The sequence below is a fragment of the Camelina sativa genome, chromosome 1 (genome assembly GCF_030686135.1).
Source record: "Camelina sativa cultivar CO46 ecotype springtype chromosome 1, ASM3068613v1".
NCBI classification, from domain to species: domain Eukaryota; kingdom Viridiplantae; phylum Streptophyta; class Magnoliopsida; order Brassicales; family Brassicaceae; genus Camelina; species Camelina sativa.
This window is the reverse complement of record NC_141880.1, coordinates 6696101-6711909: the sequence shown is the minus strand read 5'-3', so window position 1 is coordinate 6711909 and position 15809 is coordinate 6696101. Positions and strand designations below refer to the sequence as shown.

Genomic DNA, 15809 nt, shown 5'->3' with positions numbered 1-15809 from the left:
CTAATAATTGTACTCTTTTAAATAATTAACTATTAGACAATTTTTATCTTCCAAAAATTTTGGGTAAGAACATAACTAAATTTTGTGTTTTTTCTCACATTTGTTTACATATAATTTATTTCCTTTTGCAATAGAATATTTTTTCATAGTAAATAAATTAAAAAGCTACTTATTAATATTCATTTTTGCATAAATATATAGTAATACAATATAGTCAACCAATTGTAATTATTGAATTTTAGAGTTTTAAATACTTATTTTAGGGCAATTACTATTTAGAAGTACAAATATAAATTGAAATTTCTTGGCTTCTTTTATGTTTTTAAAAATGATTTTGTAAATAATTTTTCTTAAACAACAAATTTAATCCATGAAATAGTTTATTTTCATACATATATATTATTTTTGTTTATGATTACAAAAATATTTACAAATAAGATATTTCTTGCATATCTTGTGTTTTAGAGAGTATTTACAAATAAGTGTATTTTAGATATATTTTATATATCCATTAAAATAAATTTGATTTGATTTTTATTAATTTCACATATCTTATATATTAATTAACTTTATATTATTAAGCCTATAATGAATACTTTACTATTTTAAAATACCTTTTAAAGTAATTATTTTTTTTTATTTTAAATTGTAGTTAGTTAATTGTTTTCAAAATTAAACTGGATTTATTTATTTGTTCCTAAAACTGTGAGAAAAATATGCACAAATGTTAATTGTAATTTCCTTTTCTTGTTTTTTTTTTTTTCGTTTTTTCCTAAAGTATTTATAAAAAATCAGAAATTTAAATTTGAGATATTTTAATGGTCAAGAACTATTGTATTTATAGTGAAATTAGGTATATTAAAATAAATATTTAGAAGTTAATATTATATATGAATAATTATTGAATACTAAACTTTTTATTTAAAAACCACCAAAACAAAGTCATGATCCAAAAGTTGGTCTATGAGTATTTCTACTTTAATAGTATAGATTTGGTTAAATAAATAAAATGGTTGATAAGTCTTCAAATACCTGTCAAATAATTGCATTAAAATATTTTGGTAATTAATAAATCAATTTGTGTAGAGTAGTCATCGTGAAAGATAAAGTTAATGATAAAGGAACACGCGAATGAGTTGTACAAATGTTCTCTTTTCTAAATTTAAACTAGATTTTAACCCGCGGTACACCGCAAGATTATGTATTTTTGTATATTTTATATAATTTACTAAAAAAACATTATGTTAGATCAAATATATATTTTAAACTCTTTTACAATAATATTGAGATATTTGTAATTTTATTTTCTTTATCTATTTAAAAATTATTATTTTCACTTGAAATTTAATTAATCAAAATTCTTTTATTTTGGAATTTAATCAATCAAAATTAGTTGTTGTGAAAGTAAACATCTGTTAATATATATAATACTATGTAGTTAGTATAAAATTATTTAAATTTTCTTATTCACCAATTTGAAATTAGTTAGTTTTGTCTATGAGTATGATTAAGCGGGTTAGTGTTGGTTTTTAACTTCTTTCATATAAAATTAAGTTTTAAAATCTTTTGTTTGTGTTTTTAGACCAACCCGCAAAAATATATAAGTGTACTAATATTAACCTAATTCTCATCACATACTTATTATTAGTCTAGGTTTGGACCCGTGGATAATAAAAAAAATAGTTATTAAAAAAAATAGTTAGTTTTAAATATCTGAGTATGATGGAGCGGGTTAGTGTTGATTTTTAACTCCTTTCATGTAAAATTAAGTTTTAAAATATTTTGTTTGTGTTTTTAAACCAACCCGCAAAAATATATAAGTGTACTAATATTAACCTAAATCTCATCACATTCTTATGATTATTTTTAGTTTAGGTTTGGACCCGTGGATAAATAAAATTTTCCATAAATTATTGTTGCTTTTTTTAGTATTGTCATTGATATTTACACAGATAATATTATTGATATTAATCATATGACTAAATTTGATGTATTCACTATTTAAATTGTGCAACAGGATATATATATATATATATATATATTTGTATTTGACATCATAACTCTATAAATGACAAATGTTTTTTAGTCAAAAAACATATATCATTTTGTGGAGGTTAAAACAATATATATATATATATAGTATAATAAAATCATACATTATTAGTTTATTTTTATATTTTTTTCTACCCATTTTTGACATCAATTGCTCTATTCATTTTAACATAGAAAACATTAAACAATTTATGTATAATGGAAAACATGTATAATGGAAAACCAATTATGGAAAATCAAAATTGAATAAGGTAAGATATTATAGTTTCTTTTTTCATTAAAACATTTTAAAACTTGTAATTAAAAAGGAAAATAGAAATTGATGTTGTTCAGATATTTAGGGAAATATATATTTCCATACTCGATTTTCCTAATTTGATTTTTAATCTATATTATTATTTTCACAGCATTTTTCAAAAGAAGCCTTGAAGTTGGACAATATTTACATATATATGCCATTATAATTAAAACATTAATATAAAAAAAAATTAAAAAAAAAATTAGGAAAATCGAGTATGGAAATATATATTTCCCTAAATATCTGAACAACATCAATTTCTATTTTAATGGTTTGGAATCCATCTTCGAAGCAATTAGATCGTACCAAATCCCGGTATATACCAAGATTCGAACATTCTGGGTTTCGGTTATGACCCGGTTCACGACGATTACAAAGTCGTAACGTTTATCGACCGGCTTGATGCTTCCACGGTGCATGTTTTCGAATTTAGAACCGGTTCTTGGAGAGAGAGCCTACGGATTCCTAATCCGGATTGGCATTACAGAGACAGAGGAGGTACACTATTGGACCAATACCTCTACTGGATTGCGTACCGGTCTAGTACTAACCGGTTTATCCTATGCTTTAATCTCTCAACCCATGAATACCGAAAAATCCCTCTCCCGGTTTACAACCAAGGCGTGACGTGTTCATGGTTAGGCGTTACAAGTCAAAAGCTCTGTATCACAGACTACGAAACGTGCAAGAAGGAGATTAAGATTTCGGTTATGGATAAAACCGGATCATCATGGAACAAGATTATAAGCCTTTCAACCTCGAGTTTCATCTTTGTACATGATCGGATATACGGTTATGAAGTTGAATTCGTGTCTTTTACTAAAAGGAACAATCTCGTCGTAACGTTCACTGGATACAAGGATAATTTCGAGATGGAAACTGAAGAACGTATGAAGACGAAGGTGTTCTTGTACAAAACCGGAGACAAGACATTTGAACAAGTCCAGCTCTGTAACTCTCTAGCCGGGTTACGACTTTTCTGTGAATTTGTGGAGACTCCTAAGATTACGAATCGCATATTTACTTGAAAGTAAAAAATGAAACTCAATAAATTAATATTTTCACCAAATTCATAATGCGGTAGGCGCTCAAAAGACGCCTAAAAACCCGCTTACACCGCCTAAAATCACATAATATTATTTTAATATATATTTTGTATTTTTAACCACATATATTTAAATTTTTAAATTTTATATTAATGTTCATATGTTATTAATCTAAATCAAATAAATGTATTTTTAATAATTTTAGTTTATATTATTATTATTTATTTCTTCTAACATATATTTTTACATAATTTTATATATAATGTTTTGTATTGTAAACATTTAAACCACCTAAAAACGTCTAGTCGATTGTAAGCGATAGGCGCTGTGTCACGACGCATATATATCGTTAGCCGCTTTGTTGAACCCAACAACATAAAAAAAATGATCCTACATTATAAGCGGATATATGAAATTGGTTTGAATTGTTAAATTAAAGACCAAACCGGGATAAATGAAATTGGTTATTTATTAGATTATAAAAATCGATAAAACTCCAAAAAGAGAGAGAGAGAAAAGAAAAGAGAATATTAATGGAGAGAGGAGGGATGAGCAATGGGCAATCACTGTGGCACTCTCAGTCCCCGAAAACTCCAACGACGATGCTAGATCGGGCGCTTTCATCTCGCCGTCCTCACTCAGACGCCGATCTCTCTGCTTCCGGCGAATCCGGTACCGACGAATCTAAGACCAAACGCCCACACATCTACCTCCTTGCTTCCAATTTCCTTTCTCGGATCGGCCATCAGTGGTGGCCTTGTCTCATCCTCGCTCTCCTCTTCCTCGTCCTTCTCTTCCTCATCTCCGTTGCTTTCCATTCTCACAGCTTCGTCTGCATCTCCCGCTTCGATCCCGCTGCTCGGATCGGCTTCTTCGGTCTTGATGGCCTCGAATCGGACTTTGGTGCCCTAGGTGTTCCTTGGTGTAAGCACTCCAGATCTTTCTTTCTTGAACCGTTGATTTGTTTTGTGGTTCGACATTGTGAATTTTTACTCAAAATGCTCTGGTGAGATTTGATCTAGGTTTCAATTTGAATTCAAGGCTTTGTAGCTTCTAGTGGTCTCTAGATAGTAGTGGCTCTGCTGTGTGTAGACAAATCAAATGGAGAAGAACCATTCGTTAACTGCTCTATCTACACTTTGATTACGAGTGATTTTTAGGGTGTTAGATAATACATTGTTTAATTTGTTGTTGCTATGGAAGTATTTAATTTTTGTCCTTGGCAAAAGGCAGATCGAAACATGGAAAAGAAGTTGAATGGACCTCCAAAGATTTACTCAAGGGTCTAGAAGAGTTTGTGCCTATATATGAAACACGACCTATCAAGAACAACATGTATGGAATGGGTTTTGATCACAGCTTTGGGTTATGGTTCATGGCCCGTTGGCTTAAGCCAGATCTGATGATTGAGAGTGGTGCTTTTAAGGGACACTCCACTTGGGTTCTGCGGCAGGCCATGCCAGATACACCTATGATCTCACTTACCCCAAGGCACCCCGAGAAGTATCTAAGAAAGGGACCTGCCTATGTAGATGGAAACTGCACGTACTTTGCAGGCAAAGACTTTGTTGATTTCGGAAGTGTTGATTGGAAGACTGTGTTGCGGAAACACGGAATAACTGATCTCAACCGCGTTATTGTCTTCTTTGATGACCATCAGAATGAACTCAAAAGGTAGTTTTTTTTCATTTCTCATCTCTTTGCCATATTGCATGTGCTAAGAATTTCACTGATTTTGTTTTACATATTTTCATATGAGCAGGCTAAAGCAAGCACTGAAAGCTGGTTTCCGACATCTTATTTTCGAGGATAACTACGATACAGGAACTGGGGATCACTATTCCCTGAGACAGATATGTGATCAGTCATATATAAGAGGTGAGGGTTTTAAAGAGATTACATGATAGATACATGGATTTGGAATTGGATTGGTTCTCATATGGATTGTTTTGTGTCTCCAGGAGGCGGACACAGTTGTTTCAAAGACAGCGATGAAGCCAGGATGAGATCAAAGAGGAAGAAGTTCTGGGAAAAAGCAGTTGACACAGAGGAACTGTGTGGACCAGGTGAAACATGGTGGGGAGTTAAAGGAGAGATGAGAGACGATTTTAACCACACGAACACGCCAATCTCATACAATCAGCATTTCCAGAACAGTCGGTACGTAGAATCGATTCTCGATGTCTACTGGGAGCTACCTCCGGTTGCAGGACCGTCATTGACACATCAATCGCGGTATGACCCTGCTCGTTCGACTCCACCGATTGTAGCAGATGGGAAGCACCGTCTGTTCCAACGAGTGGGTTTAGGTCGGCTGGATAAGTCAGTGTTCAATGGCTATACCCAAATGGTTTACCTTGAGATATCCAAGCCCGGGTCATAGTGTTTGTGATTCCTGCAAAAAGAAGAGTTTTATTTACCGTAGCTTATTTTTCAATTTCCTCTTATAAGTTAAAAAACTAAAGTTTGTTAATACAGGAGATTCTTTTCGATAAGTGTCTTGGTCGGTTGTGAACCTCTCTTGTGATATGATGCTTCAGCAGGTTTAAATTTTAAGTAGGCAACGTTTGTCTTGTTCCTTGATTGAGTACCAGTCGGTTTAGATTATCTTGGAGACTTTTTGGTTTTGGACATACTAACTTAGCAAAATGTTTAGCAAACCGGAATAAAGACGACGGTTGTGTTTTCTTTATTGTTGGGCCGGACAAGAAGACACAAGCCATGGGCCGAGAATCTCTAAATGATTACAATGAGATGAGAAAGAGCCTATTGATCTAGTAGAATTGGCAATTCAAGCAATCATCTCTTTGCTCGGAAACTATGGCCGAGAGATGGACGAACACGGCTCTACTCGTTATCGATATGCAGGTCTCTCAACATGTGAATATCTTGTAATTTGGTTTTGCTGGTGTATGTGTTTTTGGGATTTGTGGAGTATATGTTGAAATAATGTTTTTGGTGTGGGCAGAACGATTTCATAGAGGAAGGTTCTGTTATGCAAGTGAAAGGTGGGAAATCTATAGTTGCTAATGTTATCAAAGTCGTAGAACTCGCAAGGCAGCGTGGAATCCTCGTGATTTGGGTACTTTCTCCTCATCTCTCGTAGTATTTCTCATGGTATGGATGGAATTATAGCATTTTTCTCATGATAGGGTTGTGTCTTGCAATAAGAAGAATTCGTTAGCACAATCTGAAACTAAGCTCTGTTTTTTTCATATTTAGCTTGCAAGCTCTGTTTTCAGAATCTAAATATGTAAGATCGTTTCTCTAAGTCAACTGTAGTAAGTACTATTGATGAGAAATGAGAGCTTCTTAATCGTTTTTAAGGTTGTTCGGGAACATGATCCTCAAGGAAGAGATGTTGAAATATTCAGACGCCATCACTACAATTCTGAGAAAGTCGGGCCAACTGTTAAAGGCACCGTAGGTGCAAGATTGGTAGATGGATTGGTCATTAGAGAAGAAGAAGACTATAAGATAGTTAAAACCCGTTTCAGCGCTTTCTTTGGAACCAATCTTCATTCCTTCTTGCAAACTTCTGGTGTCAGCAAGTTAGTGATTGCTGGTGAGTATGTTCAAGAGTCTTAACACTATCATGAAACTTTTGTTGGACTCTTTTTTTGTTTTTGTAACCCTTTTTTTTTGCAGGTGTTCAAACACCGAATTGTATCCGGCAAACGGTTTTTGATGCAGTGGAGCTGGATTATCCAAATGTGACTGTTATCGCAGATGCCACAGCTGCTGCAACACCAGAGATCCATACCGGTAAAAAACTAATCTTTGGGTTTTTTTTTTGTCTTTGTGGTTTAACAAAATCATCTCCTTAGTTAGAATCTTGTTTTCTTCATTGTCATCTTCGGAGAAAGGAACTAACATTGTCGTTACTTCCGTTGGATCAGCGAATATTCTTGACATGAAGAATATAGGCGTCAAGACTCCTACTTTACACGAGTGGTCCAAAGAATTTGCTTGAGATCATTCGAATCACATATATTGTATCATCTTAAACCTTTCTTCTATCTTTTTCTTGTTTGTATATGTAATGAAGAAAGAAACTCAAGAAATAAAATATAATGTTGTTGTAAGTTATAAAATCTCCTCTTGCTGTATTCATTTCTTTGTATCCCGTCCCAAAAACTAACTTCTTACATTTACTATAATGTGAAAATTATCATTGGATTCCGAATGTGTAACCTTTTCTTTATCTAAAACACACATCTTTTGCTAGTAAGTGATGCATTGGCTTTGAAACAATAATAGTTAGTTAGTTTTTTTTTTTTTTTTTGGTTACAAAACAATAATAGTTGTGAAATAGAATAAATAAATAAACACTATTGATGATTAAAGAGGATAAGAAAAGGTGGTATTGGTAACGTGGGGTAAAGAAGAAATGGAAGGTAATAGTTAACCTCACCTCATTGTCCTCTCCTCCCTTTATTGCTTTCCCATCTCCACTTTGTTCCCTCCAAGTTTGGGTCAATTATCACCTAGTCTACGATTTTTCACTAATCTAGTAATATTCCAATTTGATTTTTTTACTCACACTAGTACTCCATGTAAATCATTTCACGGACTCCCTTGTAAATTTTCTCCACACTCAAAAGAAAACCCACAAAATATTTAGACACATAGCTTGCCATGAACACTTAACTTTAAATGTTGTGTCGATCGTAACTTCTATAATAATGAGTAAACACATTAATAGCCATCATCATATTATGTTAGTTGAGAGAGACTTCACATTGAATTTTTATTTCTTTCTTGTAATTAGTACATTTTTACTTACTGATGCGTGCATGTACCTGATAATAATGATGCACAATTTATTGTTCAAGGAAGAAATCAAGCAGGGAAAGTGTAGACTAATAATGGAGTATAATATACTTGGAAGTGACGTTTATGATTAAAGAAAATAAAAAGTGGGAAGATCTAGAGAGTTGATGTAACACAGCTCATTTCATGATTACGAGGGACATTCTTTTGTGTAACCCTTAAAACAATGGGGGGGGGGGGGGGGGGGGGGGACTTTACAAGACAAGCGCACCTCTTTCACTTTCTTTTTCAAGATGGATTAAATGAAAGTCTACTACTACTACTAGTAGTAATTTTTTTTGGTGGCAATGTATTTTCACCTTAACAGTTTGATAGTGAATCAAAGTATATGTGCAATTAAAACAGTGTTTCTAAATTTTTAAAAATAGTATGTCTTGTTTCCCATATGATGGATGAATTAACGTTTGAATTTACGATTATTGATTCCGAGGATAAAAATAGAAGGTGCATACAAAAATGTGACAAGAGTTTTTTTTTTGAGATTTAGGATAATAGATTGATTTGACTTATGATAAGAAAGGGGACAATAGAGTGTTGAAATATCAAAGGCATGTTCATGAATTTAGATTAAAAAAAAAACAAATACAGAAAAAAAGAGAGTAGGAGCTAGAAAAGAGAGGGTCCTTTGTACATACATATTTGTAAGTGAAATAAAACGCGTTGTTGTTTTTCTAACAATTTTTTTGATAATAATTTCGACATTAACTTTTCTCCAAGACTGGACTTTATTTTTCCAACGAATTTTTATCATGGAGTATTTAACAAACAACTAAAAAAGAGTATAGAAACCCCCAACTTCTAAATTCCAATAAACACAAGAAGAAGAAGGAGACAGTCTGGTAAATAACTTGTGTGTAAATAGAGAAGGGATTTTGAACAGAATTAGAAGAAAAAAAAATTATAGAGACCAAAACATTGAATAAGAAAGCAGAGTAGGTGAGAAAAATGAGGTCTGACAAAATATATTTATTTTTCTTTGAATTTGAGAAGAAAAAATAAGTCTGAAACCTGACACATACCTCAATAGACCTTTCCTTCTTGAAGTAAGAAATGGAAGAAAAATTTTAGGGGTTGGCGTGTAAGTCAAGCAATCTTTGTATAATAATAATAACGTGTTTCAGACAAATCCAATTTCTCTACAGTCTTCTTTTTTTGGAACTGTCCCAGAATTATCTTCGTCCACAATCTCTTCATATATTCACACCATTTTTATATATCAATAATCAAAATAAAGATTCTGTAATGTTTTCCACTCGGTAAGTCGTAACTAAAATATTCGCCAAAATATATGCATAGTGAACATCTATTTGGACTGTGTTATTTCACAAGCCTCTTTTTTTCTTCATAAAAGCTGAAAAGCCAATAGTAAAAACCAAAATATGTTAGCATCTGCTTTTTGTTATATCGACATACAGTGTTATGTGTTATGTGTTTTAGTATAAAGTTTCCCTTCCATATGTAGCAGTGTCGTTTGAATTTGGATTTTCTTGAAATCGGTTTTGCCAACCAATTCGTGTTTGATTTTTGTGTTAAGGTAGGTGTTAAGTTACAACGAGTATAACTAAAAGTAGTTTAACAATCAGAAAGTAAACTAGTTATGATGATCACACACAATTTTATAATGAAATGACATAATGAGTAGTAGATTAATAAGTTTGTCAAAAAGGAGATTGCAGAGTATCCAACACCCACGTGCAAGGCAAATGACCATGTCACTTTCATCATTATGGCTTTTTGTTCACTTTTTTTTAATATATTTAAGAAAATATTTTAAGAGATTTTTTTTGTTGTTGTTTATAAAACGGAGAATTCTATAGTTGATGTCTTGATTAATTCCGATTTATTTTAAATGTCAGGAGTTTGGTATTTAAATGTGGATGCTATAAAGACCACAATAAAGTTCAGGTAATGATTTTTGTTTTTTAGTTTCTGGGTTCTACTAAATTAAGGAGTCTTATGATCTGCAATGAGCCAATGATAATGATATAATTTTATGGTAACTAATTAAACGATCTATTTAAAAAAATATACTTATATTATTTATTTTTGGCTGTTACCTTAACAAATTTAAATACCAATGATAAGTATACATATATACTTCAGTTTCTATCCACATATTTTTATAGTATTGTATATTAACGCATTACACTATTTCATATTCTCAAAATCTAGAAGTATTTGTTTCCGTTAGATATTTTGATGAATGTTTGTTATTAATGCAGTCACTATTTGGATTTCGTCACATCAAAACTATAATTGTCAATTTGGAATGGATGGTCATAGTCTAACCTATTTTATTCGAGAAACTTTTGGGGATAAGTAATGAGTTTGGTCTAAAAGTCGACATTAGCAGAGGAAAAAACTAATTTAATTTACTATATTCGAAGTTACTACTACTGTACATCGTAAAGTCCGAAACTTCTTAGATAAAGTACTAATGTTTATTCAGGAAGTAATAAAGGTCATACATTGTTACATGGTTGTGGTAAATTATGGTATGCTACAAATTTCATTAGTATTTTTTTTTGGGCCAACTCTTTGGGGAGATGTTGACTTATTAGTGTGATTTGGAGAAAGTGAAGCAAATAAAAACTTTAAAATACGAGTGCACTTACTTTAATGAATCTTCTTCTATTTCTTTATAATGAAAGAAAGAAATCAAATTAGAAAAGTTTCAATTTGTCAAGAAAAGAGGAAGAGAGACAGCCAAAACAAAAGCTGTTAACCTCATGGGATGTTTTCCATTTCTCAATTATTAGTAAACTTTTGTTATGATTTTGATCCCTTCCTTTTTGGTAATGGGATGTGCTTTGTGAAAGCTATTTTACATGTTTGGTTACAGGATTGTGATTAGCACTTGTAAACCTTTCAAGTTGAAGAGATGGAAGAACTTTATTTATTTGTAGCCTTGTAGGCCTGATCATTAGAAGAAGACTTCTTTAGAAAGATAATGAATTATTGAAAATATGTGACTAGTCAAGAAGAAAAATTGAAGTTTTATTCATTCCCTTACTTTAAGAATGATATGCCCTTGGCAAGCTTTGAGCTCATAATTTCAAGTATAGGCTTATCTCTTTGAGTAACTTAGTAAGTAAACATGTGTGCGATCAGCAACCCTTATAAAACCTAGAACACTAATGTGATGTCTTACAAAGACGACTCCAGTGTTCAAATCAAAATTTAATTAAAGTTAAGACATCTCAATAAATTTAGAAAGTCAATTTAAATAAGATTACATTTATTAACATCAAATTCATAATTTTCTGCTGACTTGAAATAGAAATAGATAAAAAAAAAGATTGTAATTCAAAAATAAGTCAATAGCACTACCTTTTAATGTTTGACGTAAGTAACATGGAACATTGGAAGTTGAATGTACTATGTACTGGTGTGTTTTTTTTTTTTTGTAAGTATCTATATATACACATCTTTATATGTTAATTTTCATATCTTTATCCATATTTTCCTGGCATTTATTAATCAACTTCTTTGTAGCTAGATTAGGAAAATGACGTTTATATATAACTAAGAATGAAAAACCCACTAAAAAAAAACCAAAGATTGTCGTATGCAAATATGATAAACTCCACTCTATGAACAAAAAAAAAGTTCAAAAGCCATTAGGATAATAAGTTGAATTTTATTATATTAAAAAATTGATACAAGTAGAGTAGTAGTATTAATTTATTTGGCTTAAGAAAAAAGAAGAATGGTAAGTATATTTAAATATCTCTCTCTCTCTCTCTGCCCCATTTATTATTGCTCACTCGTCGCAGAAAACAGAGATTCCTCGCTGTCTGAACTGAAATAAGATCGCATTAACTCTTTTAAGCTCTCTCTCACAAAGACAAAGATCTTCTTCTTCTTCTCTCTTCTCTCTCTCGCCTAAGCTAAGCTGAAGAAAAGGTAATATAATGGAGAACCCTCCGGATCAAAAAGACTCATCAAAGGAGATGCTTCAACCAAGTAGTAGTAGTAGAAGAAGCAGAGCCAAGGGTGGTCTTCTCACTATGCCTTTCATCATTGGTAAATACTAAAAACATTACATCTCTCACTTTTTTTCTTTTCTTTAACAAAACCCAAATCTTGATTCTAAATTCTCTCTTCTTGTTATATATATAAACTGGGTGAAGGAAACGAGGCGTTCGAGAAAGTGGCGAGCTACGGGTTGTTACAGAACATGATTCTTTACCTGATGAGTGATTACAGATTGGGAGTTGCCAAAGCTCAGACAGTGTTGTTCATGTGGGTCGCTGCTACTAATTTCTTGCCTCTCGTTGGAGCTTTCCTCTCAGATTCGTATTTGGGTCGCTTTCTCACCATCGCCGTTGCTTCTCTCTCCGGTTTCCTGGTAATTTCCGTCCCCCTCTCTCTCAATTTCCCGGTTTATTCTTCTTCATTTTCCCGGTTTAATCCGGTTCGATTTCAACTCTGTGTTAGTTGTTGTTATTTCAGACACTTGAATGTTTTTAAGACTAATTTGGGTGAAAATAATAATATCGTGCGGTGGTGTGTGTAACCCGTATTTTTTCTTTACTTGGCATCTGATAATTGGACCGAACCTACTTGGCATCGGTAATTGTGAGTTAAAATTCCGGTTTGACAGTTTTCGATGATTGAACTTGACTTTACTTGCGTCGACAACAAAAAGAGGATTTAATAAAATCTAACCAAGTCATAGAATTAAGAGCCAAATTAAATGGTACGAGGTTTTTGTAACTAGTTTTTAAAAAAAAATATATATTTAAATTCTCGAAATAGTGACTTTATTTTTTGGTCTGGTAATATTTTTTTTTTACCGTGCGTTTCCTGTCTCATTTCAAATGATAGCTGTATATATATTTGCGTTAAGTACAGTAGGACTTATATAATCTATATACAGTGAAATTTCTATTTTAAGAGTTGATACGATTAAGCACTATAGAAGCCTCTTTCTATTAAGAGTCAAAAAGTTTCACATGTTGCATGTGCTATCCTGAAATTGCTGTCCAATGAATGTAAACTAAACCGCTTTGTCTTTTCTTTAATATTTTTGAGTGTCCATCAACAAAAATAAAAATATCAAAGTCGGTTTTATTAAATTCGAAGCCAGGTGTTCTGATATGTCCCATGTGGGTATTATATAATAACATGTCTTAAATAATCATCATAAAAGTATTTTAAATCATCATTATTAATTAAATAATCCCATTTTTATTCTTTTGTAAATCTTGTTGCTTTCCTTATGGTTTATGGCCTTTCTCTGGCAATTTGTGATTGTGAAAGACCCACACTGCTTGAATTTATAATTTTTTGATAGTTATATAATATTATGAGTCCATATATATGGGTGAAGCTGACGTAGTAGACCCACATTTTGCCACCATTTAAGGATTTGACATTAGTTTTTGGCCAACATATAAGTGTTAGACATGAAAGCAATATCGATTGGTGTGACCCATGTTTTTGTACTACTCGTCCCATTCTTGATCTCAAACCTTTTTTATCTCACCCACTTGAAAAACAAACCTTATCATATACATACATGGTGACATCAATTGATTTTGAAATCTCTAGCTATAGCAATCATTCAACTCGAGTATCAATCATTTTCCGTAAGAAATTATAATAATGTTCTCGTATGATTGTGACCAATTGACGTACGTATAGTTCTCTGATCTAAAACTTAGATTCTTGTTCTTGGAAGTACTTTTCTTTGAAGACATGTTACGAATGAAATTAAAAACTACATTTTTATTTTTGTAAAACGACAAAATCTAACCTGCACACTGTATATATACCGTCTCTTTTACGTAACTATTATTCGAACTATGGTCAATTTTTGATTTTATACTGTGTTATGTTATTGTTAGTGATATTACTATTACTACCGTTTTAATAAATAGTCTGAATCAAAACGTAACGTTACAGGGTATGGTGGTTCTATGGCTAACGGCGATGTTACCGCAAGTGAAGCCATCACCTTGTGTAGCAACAGCCGGAACCAACTGCAGTTCCCCGACATCTTCACAATTGGCTCTTTTGTATTCCGCATTCGCACTTATATCGATTGGATCAGGCGGAATCAGGCCATGTTCTTTAGCCTTTGGTGCTGATCAATTGGACAACAAAGAGAATCCAAAGAACGAGAGAGTTCTTGAGAGTTTCTTTGGTTGGTACTACGCTTCTTCATCGGTTGCTGTCTTGATCGCTTTTACCGTCATTGTTTACATTCAAGATCATCTAGGATGGAAAATCGGGTTTGGAATACCCGCGATTCTCATGCTGCTCGCCGGCTTCTTGTTTGTTTTCGCTTCTCCTCTCTATGTTAAACGCAACGTGAGCAAGAGTCTGTTCACTGGTTTAGCTCAAGTGGCTGTTGCAGCTTACGTGAACAGGAAGTTAAGTTTGCCGGCTCATCATCATGACTCCAACGACTGTTATTATCGTTTGAAAGATTCTGAAGTCAAAGCTCCAAGTGACAAATTGAGGTGAATTGGAATCCCATTTCATATATATAATTCTTGATTATGTTTTTGTTTTTTTTTTATATTGACACTTTCTTGCAATTGTTTAGGTTTATAAACAAAGCTTGTGTCATAAGAAACCGCGAGGAAGACCTTGGTTCTGATGGTTTAGCCTTAAACCCATGGAGGCTATGCACAACGGACAAAGTTGAGGAACTCAAGGCGTTGGTCAAGGTGATACCGGTATGGTCCACAGGGATAATGATGTCGATAAACGTAAGCCAGAACTCGTTTCAGTTGCTTCAAGCTAAATCAATGGACAGACATTTAAGCAGCGGTTCCACCTTCCAAATCCCAGCTGGATCTTTCGGTATGTTCACAATCATAGCCTTAATCTCATGGGTCGTTCTGTACGACCGTGCGATCCTCCCTTTAGCTTCCAAGATCCAAGGCAGACCGGTTAGGGTCAATGTCAAGATTAGAATGGGATTAGGGCTATTCATATCCTTCTTAGCAATGGCGCTTTCGGCGACTGTTGAGCATTACAGAAGGAAAACCGCGATAAGCCAAGGACTCGCAAACAACGCCGACGCAACAGTGAACATCTCAGCGATGTGGCTGGTACCACAGTATGTGTTACACGGTTTAGCAGAGGCCTTAACCGGGATAGGACAAACAGAATTTTTTTATACAGAGTTCCCTAAAAGCATGTCCAGCATAGCTGCTTCGCTGTTCGGTCTAGGAATGGCGGTGGCTAATATCTTGGCTAGTGTGATCCTAAATGCGGTCAAGAGTAGCTCAAAGAAGGGAAACGTTAGCTGGATTGAAGATAATATCAACAAGGGTCACTACGACTATTACTATTGGGTTTTAGCGACCTTGAGCTTCGTTAATGTTATCTATTACGTTGTGTGTAGCTGGTCGTATGGTCCTACGGTAGATCAGGTGAGGAATGACAAGGTTAATGGTGTGAGAGAAGAAGAAGAGGAAGTTATTAAATTAAACTAAGATCCAGAAATGGTATCACAAATGGTACTGTTCGTGTGTTATAAAAATATCTATATATTTGTATGTAATTAGATTATCTTATATAATGGATTTGGATTTTCTTAGGATGTAGAGGGATGATGTTTA

The 15809-nt window shown here is 33.1% G+C and overlaps 3 protein-coding genes and 1 pseudogene across 5 annotated transcripts; all 4 read left to right on the top strand.

The window, feature by feature from the left end:
* Positions 1-2618: 2618 nt before the first annotated feature.
* On the top strand, positions 2619-3626 carry LOC109132958 (putative F-box protein At3g16210 pseudogene; annotated as a pseudogene). Its single transcript, XR_015594667.1, has one exon. The product of XR_015594667.1 is annotated as a putative F-box protein At3g16210 pseudogene (transcript).
* A 232-nt stretch (positions 3627-3858) lies between these two features.
* Positions 3859-5974, top strand: LOC104781064 (uncharacterized). 2 transcript variants are annotated; one of them, XM_087507311.1, is made up of 4 exons: positions 3859-4320; positions 4630-5070; positions 5159-5274; positions 5358-5974. In XM_087507311.1, exons 2-4 carry the CDS (start codon positions 4730-4732, stop codon positions 5777-5779), a joined length of 879 nt encoding a protein of 292 aa, XP_087363437.1. In that variant the 5' UTR covers positions 3859-4320; positions 4630-4729; the 3' UTR covers positions 5780-5974. The 2 variants fall into 2 exon arrangements, with proteins under 2 accessions (XP_087363437.1, XP_087363434.1); XM_087507308.1 differs by having other exon boundaries at positions 3864-4320; positions 4626-5070.
* A 50-nt stretch (positions 5975-6024) lies between these two features.
* LOC104781048 (putative inactive nicotinamidase At3g16190) lies at positions 6025-7505 on the top strand. The gene is made up of 5 exons (XM_010505625.3): positions 6025-6264; positions 6365-6478; positions 6724-6961; positions 7045-7161; positions 7296-7505. The coding sequence occupies exons 1-5, from the start codon at positions 6217-6219 to the stop codon at positions 7367-7369; spliced, it is 591 nt and encodes a 196-aa protein (XP_010503927.1). The 5' UTR covers positions 6025-6216; the 3' UTR covers positions 7370-7505.
* A 4117-nt stretch (positions 7506-11622) lies between these two features.
* Positions 11623-15794, top strand: LOC104781039 (protein NRT1/ PTR FAMILY 1.1-like). Its single transcript, XM_010505613.3, has 4 exons — positions 11623-12255; positions 12363-12580; positions 14140-14699; positions 14786-15794. The coding sequence occupies exons 1-4, from the start codon at positions 12144-12146 to the stop codon at positions 15681-15683; spliced, it is 1788 nt and encodes a 595-aa protein (XP_010503915.1). The 5' UTR covers positions 11623-12143; the 3' UTR covers positions 15684-15794.
* The last annotated feature ends 15 nt before the right edge of the window (positions 15795-15809 follow it).

What these genes read in the sequence shown, in the direction of transcription:
- LOC104781039 (XM_010505613.3), top strand. Translation starts at nt 12,144, where the DNA reads ATGGAGAACCCTCCGGATCAAAAAGACTCATCAAAGGAGATGCTTCAA. An exon ending in CACTATGCCTTTCATCATTG is followed by an intron (nt 12,256 to 12,362) that starts GTAAATACTAAA and finishes AACTGGGTGAAG; the next exon opens with GAAACGAGGCGTTCGAGAAA. An exon ending in GCTCCAAGTGACAAATTGAG is followed by an intron (nt 14,700 to 14,785) that starts GTGAATTGGAAT and finishes GCAATTGTTTAG; the next exon opens with GTTTATAAACAAAGCTTGTG.
- LOC104781064 (XM_087507308.1), top strand. Translation starts at nt 3,930, where the DNA reads ATGGAGAGAGGAGGGATGAGCAATGGGCAATCACTGTGGCACTCTCAG. An exon ending in TGCCCTAGGTGTTCCTTGGT is followed by an intron (nt 4,321 to 4,625) that starts GTAAGCACTCCA and finishes CCTTGGCAAAAG; the next exon opens with GCAGATCGAAACATGGAAAA. An exon ending in CATCAGAATGAACTCAAAAG is followed by an intron (nt 5,071 to 5,158) that starts GTAGTTTTTTTT and finishes TCATATGAGCAG; the next exon opens with GCTAAAGCAAGCACTGAAAG.
- LOC104781048 (XM_010505625.3), top strand. Translation starts at nt 6,217, where the DNA reads ATGGCCGAGAGATGGACGAACACGGCTCTACTCGTTATCGATATGCAG. An exon ending in TACTCGTTATCGATATGCAG is followed by an intron (nt 6,265 to 6,364) that starts GTCTCTCAACAT and finishes TGGTGTGGGCAG; the next exon opens with AACGATTTCATAGAGGAAGG. An exon ending in GTGGAATCCTCGTGATTTGG is followed by an intron (nt 6,479 to 6,723) that starts GTACTTTCTCCT and finishes ATCGTTTTTAAG; the next exon opens with GTTGTTCGGGAACATGATCC.